Here is a 10151-nt window from a genome sequence, read left to right as displayed (position 1 = left end):
TTTTTGTGAGAATGACCCATATATTAAAAAAAGACAGGATTTAAGCTTAAATATTGTTTGAGGACACGAAGTTGAGAGCACGTAGTTTAATTTATAAATGAAGAAAATAATAATGAATTGGGGGAGGGAGGGAGAGATCCTGTGAGTGGTATCATAAATTTGATACAAAAAAATTTCTTTTAACTCAACACTCTAACGTTATTGCTCGAGTCCAAGACTATATTGCTTAATTATTGTTTCATTGCCATTGCATAGTAGTAAAATTTATATTAAAAAAAAATTTCTGTCAAAATTGTTTCGTCCTAATTTTTTTTCAATCATTTTTTTTTTTTTTTTTTTGCCTTTGCTATAAAACATGCATTGTGTAACCATTGTTTAAAACAGAAAACCACTAAACATTGATGGATGATTTTTATGATTTTAAGTTATCCCTCTGGGTAAAAATCAGCAATTTCGACAAAAATTTGGATTTTTTTTTATATTTATAGAAATTTTAGTTTATTAGCTTTTCAAAACTCATTAAATTTTTGATTTCTGACTTTTAGAAATGAAGTTATAGTAGTTTTTTCGTATGCTGACGGACAAAACCGAAAGCGGAAGTAAACTCCCCAAAATATTTAAATTCCATCTAAACTCAACATTTGAATTTTAATTCCTTAGCTTTTTTCAAAACTCTTTAAATTTTTGGTTTCTAATTTTTGCATTTTGTAAGTTATAGCAGATAAGTTATAGATTAAGTTATAGATTAGTTTTGTAAGTTACAGTAGATAAGTTATAGATAGTAGTAAGTTATAGATAGTAGTAAGTTATAGATTTTATAAGTTTTATTAGATAAGTTAGTAGATATGTTATAGATTTTATAAGTTATAGTAGATAAGTTAGTAGATAAGTTATAGATTTTATAACTTATAGTAGATAAGTTAGTAGATAAGTTATAGTAGTAAGTTATAGATTTTGTAGGTTATAGTAGTTGTTTCATATGCTGACAAAAAACGGAAGTAAACTCCCGAAAACGAAGCTTTTAAGTTTTTTGCTTTGATTTGAGTATAATAACTCCTGATTGATTTGAGTATAATTACTCCTGATTGATTTGAGTACAATAACTCCTGATTGATTTGAGTATAATAACTCCTAAATTTGAATAAATTTTGCTAAGATGAATGAAATTTATTTTCAGAAGTTAGTTTTGAATTATTTTAGTCAGAGTATATTCGTACCGTTTAGAATTTTCTTGCATTTTAAAAGCATTTTTTGTAGAAGGTTAATTTTGATAAAATTTTCTTACGCTAACACGCATTGCAAACAAAGTTTATAATGAAATTCTCTGAAATTTTGTAAACAGATTTTGAAGAATGTTAGTGATGTTTTGAATTAAAAACTAAAGTCTAAGGGGGAATTTGTAATTTTTCTTAAGGTTTAAGTAAGAATATTTAGAATTTTTCCATAAAAATTCGATATTAAACAATGTATTTAATTAACTAATGTTTTTAATTGTTTTTCCGAACATTTAAGATTTTCGTTCAAAACACTAATTATCACATTATTGATCTAGAAAAAAATCTTATTTTGAAATTTATGCATTACAATTTGTCATAGATCTGTTAGCGTGACATAAATTTGTAGTTTTTAAGCTCAAATTTCTCCTTATTTTAAAAAATATTTTATAATTTTTTTTTTTAATTTTACTTTAAAGTCTTAGGATCCTTGGCCATAGATGGCGCAATCTATACATAATAATAAACGCGGCTGTGTGTGTGTGTCTGTTTGTCTGTCTGTCTGTAATCACAATATATCGCCCCAGCCTCGCCCGGGCACGAAACTCGGCACATAATTGTGTTTTGACATAATGAAGAAGTATTTTTTTTCTTTTTCAAAAATTTTGATTAGCTTTTTAGTTATCAGTCATTTTGTAAGAAAATCTATGCTTTTTCGTCTTCAAAGAGCCATATTCAAAAAACTATTAAAAAATGCATATACTTTTCTCCACTCTTATAAATGCATGCTAATGCGAACCTTACAATTTAAATATTAATCTTCGACAACTTAAACCAATAATATACAAAGGAATTAATAATTTAATTGTAAGGTTCGCATTAGTTTACATTTATCAAAGTGGAGAAAAGTTTAACTTTTGTATTAAAAATGTGGCAACATATTCGATACGTAAATAGAACGCTTCGCTTTGATATATTTGTCGCTGTTCATAATTGTTATAATCAGTTTTTCTTCTTCTTTCCACGCTCTATTTTTTTTTTTCTTAAGCGAAGACGATAATTTTTGTAGCGATATAGAAATAGAAATTGATACCATAAAAAATTAATTCGTTTTCGTGTTCTTTTCATGTATTTGGCATTTCAGTTTTTTTTTTCTTAAGCGTTGCAGCTATATAATATATAAAATAGGAATTTAATTGTTTTTGAAGGAACGATCACACTTACCTTGGATCTCTTTGGTTTTTCTATTCTTTATTTCCTGTTATGTTTTAAAAAACTTTATTTGTGAAAACCTTTAGCGTGGCGGACAGTTGGCTGCCTTAGGAGGCTAGTGTGATAAATATAGATAACGCATAATGGCGAAGTGTTTCAATTTTATGGTTACCAAACATAAAATTGAAATTTTAATTGAACCTTTTTTCTAAAAAGAAAAATTGTATCAAAACCAGTTGGATATCTTAAATATTTGATCATTTAAGCAAGAACAGAGTCCGGTCTTAAAATCGTTTGACGAGAAACTATTCTAAGCTGTCATCAAAAGTTTAGGACATTTTGAAATTTAACCTTATTAACTTGGTACACAAGGCATAGGTTAAGCAGATGCATAAGAATTTGTCAATAAATGACGCAGACTAGCCCTCTGTCTCAAATATTAATTTTAGAAAAGAGACACATCTCAAACATCGGTAATAGATGCTGAATACAAATAGGGAATAGATATAATCGGTAATAGATACTGAATACAAATCGGGAATAGATATAATCGGTAATAGATGTAATTATAAAATATAATAGGTAATAGATATAATTAAATGCAAATTGGCCGAAGAAACGAAACTCCATCCTCTTATCTCCAGAACTCGAACCTCTCTTTTTTCTTCTCCTGCTTTACAAAGATTTCGCAGAATGTAATCCTCAGAATTCAATCTTTGTTGTGATTGACCTAATTAATGATTCGTCATATTTTGAATTTTCGTTTTGTTCTTACACTTTTTTATGTTAATTTTGAGACTTCTAATATGTAGCCTCAAAAGAATTGATTTCAGACAATATATTATATTAAAAGCATTGATTGCCAGACACCTTGTACCTTTCTAATATATTGATATTCTTAAAAGATCGTAGGAAACTCTTCTTAATTAAAATGAGTTGCTATCAAGTTTTTAATATAAATACATTTATGCTCAAATGAAATGAAATATTAGGGTTGTGTAAATAAAAAAAAGTACAAATGTGATAGTTTTAAATATAAAGTAGCGATTGCCGTGTCATCGTTCTGGATTAAAAATTAATGTAAAAGAAGTGTACAACAGTATGAGTATAACTGATTAACCAGTTCTCAGGAAAACATTTCAAATGAATGTAAAGTTGTGCTAAGAGGGATGCATCTCGAACATGTAATATGAATTAATACAATTTTTCGGTGGCAGAATATGAGCTGATTGCAAACATTTCTTTGCAATTTGTGGTAAACATTGGCTAGAAATGTAAACAAATAATGTAACAGTTTTAATCACTATCAGATTTTCTAAGATTCGAATGAGGCAAACAGCATGATCTCTCATGAATCCATTGCTGCTGATGAAATTATTAGAGGTAATGAAAGAATTACTATGCGAAACCAGTGGTCGGAAAAAAACTACATTATTTTTATAGTTTACAACTACTAAAACTACTTTGTTACAAATGTAGTTAACTACACCTACTTATTTTTGAATGTAGTGACTACAAACTACTTTGGATTTGAAGCATCACTGGCTGCCGTCAGTGTGCTGGTGGGTGACCACTTGGATCAGTCTGCATGGGGATCGAGGGTGTGCGGTATTGGTCCTCGTTAAACTGTTCTACCGTAAAGTGCTCGACTTCGCGTGCAGGTCGTCGGGGTACCGAAGCGGGGGTGCCATCCCCTCTGCAGAGGATCAAAATTGGGATGGCATGTCTTCGGCTCATCCTCAGGGATGCTTCCCAGACCGTCGCCAATAGCCCACTGTGCAGCTCCAGTGAGACTTAAACCAACTACAACTACAACAACATTTTTTTTAAATTTCCAATGAGCTGCATAATGCGCACACATGAGCAGACCTAGTGCGTTCTCCAGAAGTGGTATCCACTCTTTCAGGACCACCACAATGGGTGAGTTACCGTTGGCCATGTTAATTTGGACGTCTAGTTTCTGCCACACTAGATGACAGCACCGAGACTCTTATTTGGATGTTAAAGTGCACTAGGAATTTAATTTGGCCGGAAATGCCAAGAGCCAATAAGGCACTCCAGGGATCTTTTACATGCCGCATAATCATACGACATGGCCGCTGAGGATTTTCTGCACCCCGAAAATCCGGTGTCTGGGCCGGGGATCGAACCCGCAGACTTGGGCTCAGAAGGCCGACGACAAACCAACTGCTCCACCCAGCCACTACTACAACAACAAATATTAGTTATACGTGATTTTAAATTAATAATTCCTGTAAACACTTAACTACAGCAAGTAGCTAATAGCTCATTTTCATTGTATCCATTGACGGACCAGCGAGGATTTGTACTCACCAAATTAGAAAACTTTTTTGCGTTCGAACCATGTTTCTTCTCTAAACTAACGTTAAAAGTAGTTGCCAGAAATCGTTACAAACTACTGTTTTTTATCTCATTACTCACTACAATGCGTTTCTTAAAAAAGTAACACGCTACAGTACAAACTATGAAAAAAGTAGCGACTACAGTAGTTTCACTACTTGTAGTGTGCAACTTCCGACCACTGCTCGTAACAATCTGTGCAGTCATCTTCCGCCACTGTAACTATTCGCATCATTCTCAGGTTGACTTTACATTCACTTTGAATGCTCTCAGTTGATCTGGTTAATCAGTTACTTACAGTTCGCAATGCACCCCTCTTGCCTACTTTTTCAATGATGAATCACAACTGTCTCTATTGTATTCCTAATGTTCTCACTCATATCCTCTTTTTACTGGTGTAATTCTTAATTCAAATACATACTGATTTTTTTTTTTTTACTTTGCAGCCAATATCTGCAAAAACGACTTATCAGACAAAGTCATATTTTGTCGTTTCTTGAACGGTGGAAAACTTCAAGTATTTGAAATAAATCCATGCCTCTGCACGCACATCCTCCTAGATTTTGGAACTTCAGCTTCAGATATAAGTAAGTTAAGGCTGTTTCCCAGAGATTAAAGAACCATGTTTAGTATTTCTTTCACTGAACAAAAGAAAACTCTTAAAAATTAAATGCTGAAAAATTTTAAATATTCCCTTTTTTTAAGGGTAAACTATATTTTTCCAGCTCAAAATTAGCTTTTTAAGTACTTAAAATCAACAAAAAATTCTCTATATTATTTTAAACTTTAGAAATTTCAATTTTTAGAAATGTTCTAGGTGGAAAAACACAAAATAGGAAATGAAAAAAAGTTGTTTTTACAACCAAGAGTATCAAATTTTTAATGCGAAATATTATTTCAGAAATACCGGTTGCTCAAAAAATAGCGGTTTTAGTTCGAAAACTCAAAACGGGAGAAATATAAGAACGACTAGTTGAAAGTTAATTATGACCATTCGTTGCTATGAAAACCACATAATTCATTTTCCCTAATTTTCAAAATTTGTTAAAAAAATTTCAACAGATGGCGCTGCTGAAAAAAATAATACACACTGCTTTTAAAATAACCACTTTTTGCAGAAAAAAGCATGGCGCTGTCTGAACATACTAAAAGAAAACTGTGCAAATATTATAATTGAAATATCTTGGCATACAGCAACAGACATTGGTTTTTGAGTTTTCCCCCTTTGTCGTGCCATCTGCTGTGAAATTTCGCAATTAATTTTAAATCTTGGTAAATTTATCTCCTAAGTAGAACGCAGCGTTTCTCAGTTATTCTTTAATTGATTTTTAAAATCATCTGTTATTTCTTAAATATTATTTTAATTTCAAAATGCTGACACATTTAGTTTGTTCAATTTTTTTTTTACGTATTAAGTTTTTTTTTTCCTTCTATTTTTGGCACTTGAAAGTTTAATTGATAATCTTTTCAGTTTAAAAGACTTATTTCTTCATTGTTGTTAAGCTATATAACGTTATTTCAAATTTTATTTTTCAGAGAAATTTACTTATCTGCGTTCATTGAATCACAGGCTCCAAATCTTAGGAACTATTTCTGTTGACGTATCTAACATGACTGTCAATCCTCACAACTTGTCTGCCTGGGCTTTAAACAATCAATTCGATGGATTGGATTTGCTCGTTAAAAGTGAAGCTGCTTCAAATGATACGCAACCAAATAATGTTGTTTTTTTCATAAAGGTAATTTTAAAAAATGTGTATATACATATTACTGAGATACTATACGCAGCTTTAAGTACTTCATTCGCAGTTTTTTTTTCTTTTGCTTTCATTTTGGCATATAAACTAATTTTATAATCGAACCTACAGCCTTTAACTTTCACCCGAAAGATCGAGTTTTCAGTCTGTCAAATATAGATATTTCTACTTTGATTTCAGTACGTAATCCTCACCTGGCTTGCTTTCTATTTCTTGTTTATCACTCTTTCATGGTGCATGGCTGTTTGTGGTATTTAATCGTCAACCGCAGAAACTGCTCCCGCACTGACGACATGGTAATACCTCTCAGGTGGCATTGCAATGTTGGTCAGTGCTTCCATTTTCATTGTTGCCTTCCTTTGCTCTTTCTTTTATATATAGCCGTCGTTGAACAGTCGACCCAATTTTGGGTTTACGACTACTAATGTTCAACTCCGTATCCTTGTAGTTTTGAACCAATCCAGAAGACAAGCAAACTCCTGGATCAGTACTCCCAGAGGTATTGATTTGTTATGGGAAAATGGAGGGCTTTGAGACTCGACAGATTTAAAGTGCAGAAGTCACCATTTACTACACGGGGAGTCTTCGGTCGGTGGGGATCGAACCCATGAACTCTTGGACATGGATTCAGCGCCCTACCAATCAGGCTATCCCGACCCTGCTCGTTCTTTTGTGAACATTTTCTTCAGAGTATACAGATAGATATTCTACATTTTGAAATCGCTGTGAAAATTAAATTTATATTTAAAAATTTATAGCCAACCTAATTATTATCGGAAACGATAGCAAAATTTGTATTTTGATTTCCTTTCATTATTGTACCATATTGTAAGTTCTTTAGAGTCTGAAAATTTTTATTCATTTTCCAGGAAATAAAAAATTTATTGAAGAAATCTCGCGAAGGATCCCCAAAAGCTTTGATGCTAACTCTCACAGGAAATACACTTTTGCATTTAGAGAAAATACTCAGTCAAGACGAATTCAGGTAAATATTCATACCCAAGAATTTTTTTAATGGAAAATTAATTAAGAATTATCATTTCCAGTGGTTGGATTTTGCTTTTCTCGATATTGCTTATTTAATACAAAAAATTTTATCTTATTTTTTACTTTTTAATTCACTATAAAATATAAATTAATTATATATTTTTTTAATTTTAATTTAGGGACATTGATTTCATGAGTATACTAGAAATGAATGAAACTGATTCAAGCTCATCGAGGAACTTCTTTTTAGTAAGTAGTTAAAAATGATGTAGCAGCATTTATTCTGAATTTGTGAAACAGAGCGTCATAAAGTAATTAATTATTTTTAGGTCTATAATTAGGATAGCTAATTTTAGACCTAAAAATAACCACTAGCCGCGTGGCGAGTGAACAAAATATAGAGGCAACTTAAATTAAATAAACATCTGGTCGCTTTTTTCCATCGTTTTATTTACTTATTTATTTATTTATTATTATTATTTTTTATTTTATTTATTTATTTATTTATTTATTTTTTTTTTTTTGAAAACCGTTTGGAACCATTAAGATTGAATTCTAGTACGTGAAAATCCGCTTAAAAGTTATTCGAGGTAGGTTTTTTTCGTGCACTGATATAGTTTGTCTAAAGTAAGAACTACCCTAGCCATTCGTCTGGACCCGTGGCTGTGTCTATGGTAACGAGGTATAACTATTTCAAGTAGGGGTGTGGGGTCATTGTTTAGGACAGGTTTTGGCTTGGGTCGGTAACAGAAAAGGAATATTTTTCTTTAATCTTTGAATTAACTCTAGAATAAAGAGAAGCTAACCACCCTGAAATGCGTTGTTCTTGTTTCCATATTAGCAGGCGACCTCAGACTTTGTGGCTGGGAGAGTGCTTACCGTAGACAAACTATACTTCTCATTAATCTTATTGTGTTTCTTACCAAGGCATTAAAAATGAAATTTTTGAATAAAATAATCACATGGTTATTACCGGTATGTCAGTTTCCATTCGTTTTTATGCCAAACATCCGACGTGAAAAAAAGGCTGAACATGTCTTTTCTTAGAACACTTTCCAAAAACGTAAAAAGCGGAGAATGGTTTGATTGCTACATCATGTTATGCAGTGCACACGTGATGTCAGATAATATCATTTGGGTAAGTGCAAAAAAATACAAATTTTATAAGCCGAAATACGTAACCGTTGAATGCAACTGGAATAGCAATGTATCGAAATTTGAAACAAATTACCAATAATTACCCCGAATGTATGTTACTTTGATTAAGGGAATATTTAAAACAAATTCATGTATCTGTACTATATGTAATAAAATATGTATTTTTGCTTGAATGAGACATAATATTGATTCGAGAATTAACCGCTTTGCATATTTCATAAAAAATCTAAAACTTTAAAGGATGCATTGAGTTTAATGAGTTGGTAGGGTAATTAATATTCTTGGAAATATGATTAAAATTTCCATCAAAACGAGTAATTTCAACTTTTATTTTAACCCTTACCAATCTGGAATAATTTCAAGTTTATCACCTATTATGCGTGATTTAGTAATTAATGACATTAATTACAAATACATAATAATTTATAATTAAGTTATTTATACGTATGTTAATCAAAATGAATGATAAAAATAATAAAATGCTTTGCCACCACATTACGCGCCATTCACCCTATAATAAGTGCCATACCGCTTATATGGTGACATTGAATCTAATAAGTGGAAGTATTGCTTATATATTTCGGCATTGAACCTAGTAAGTGAAAATGCCTTGCCGCTTATATGAAGGCATTCGTCCTTGAAGGGTTAAATTTATAAGCCGTTAAAAATCTTAAGTTTGTTATCTAAAGAAATCAAGTTATCTCGTTAAATATCTCTCGAAATCGTTAATTTTTTTTAAACTAATGTTCGAAATTTTTAACTCTACAAACTAATTGCGATATTTTTTTTTTCAGAATTTGAGAAGACTGATGGAAGAACGAACTCCAAAAGAAAAGATTTTGATATCTCTAAGCATTCGTCAAACTTTGGCAGCTCAATACAATGGAAAGAATTTTCATGTAATATTATAAATAGATTTATAAATGGAAATATTTTTTAATGTTTTATAATATTCTGTGTTTTAATTGTTCTTATTGAGACGGAAGCTTTAGAAGTATAATTATCACGCAAATTTGAAAATTATCACATAGTAAATATTTTGTAATATTTTAAATTAAAAGTAAATATTTTGTCCATTTCTACCTTCAATAAAATCACTCGTTTTAAAGTGTTCCAATAATTTAAATGAGTCAAAAATTTAAATTTTAAATGTTTTAAAATTTAATTTTTAAATGTTTAGAGCAGTATTTTTTTTTTTATCAAATTGCTTTTACTACGTCAATGACAAGCGTTCTGTGGTTGCGTGTTAAGGCCGAAATTACAATTACAAGCAGCTTGAAACTAACTAAGCAAGACCTGATTTTTATGCTACATTTAAATGTGGAAAACATGAGAATTGGATGAATGCAAGCGACGTCATAGTGAATAAATCACGGCATTCGTTTATACTACGATTCATTCAAAAGATAGATCGACACACGCGCGCTATGTCACTTACAAGTATCCAATTAAATATGATTCA

At 31.1% G+C, this 10151-nt stretch overlaps 1 protein-coding gene across 1 annotated transcript; it reads left to right on the top strand.

Moving 5' to 3' along the window:
- The first annotated feature begins 3766 nt into the window (after positions 1–3766).
- On the top strand, positions 3767–9639 carry LOC107450717 (uncharacterized). The gene is made up of 6 exons (XM_043057022.2): positions 3767–3809; positions 5234–5374; positions 6324–6526; positions 7414–7529; positions 7711–7780; positions 9484–9639. Exons 1-6 carry the CDS (start codon positions 3767–3769, stop codon positions 9598–9600), a joined length of 690 nt encoding a protein of 229 aa, XP_042912956.1. The 3' UTR covers positions 9601–9639.
- Positions 9640–10151: the final 512 nt, after the last annotated feature.

The sequence above is a fragment of the Parasteatoda tepidariorum genome, unplaced genomic scaffold (assembly GCF_043381705.1).
Source record: "Parasteatoda tepidariorum isolate YZ-2023 unplaced genomic scaffold, CAS_Ptep_4.0 HiC_scaffold_1827, whole genome shotgun sequence".
Classification (NCBI taxonomy): domain Eukaryota; kingdom Metazoa; phylum Arthropoda; class Arachnida; order Araneae; family Theridiidae; genus Parasteatoda; species Parasteatoda tepidariorum.
This window is presented reverse-complemented; position numbering and strand designations above follow the sequence as displayed.

Coding starts and splice junctions, on each gene's coding strand:
- LOC107450717 (XM_043057022.2), top strand. CDS start 3,767: ATGATCTCTCATGAATCCATTGCTGCTGATGAAATTATTAGAG. Junction 3,810..5,233: donor TGCTGATGAAATTATTAGAG/GTAATGAAAGAA, acceptor TTTACTTTGCAG/CCAATATCTGCAAAAACGAC. Junction 5,375..6,323: donor AACTTCAGCTTCAGATATAA/GTAAGTTAAGGC, acceptor TTTATTTTTCAG/AGAAATTTACTTATCTGCGT.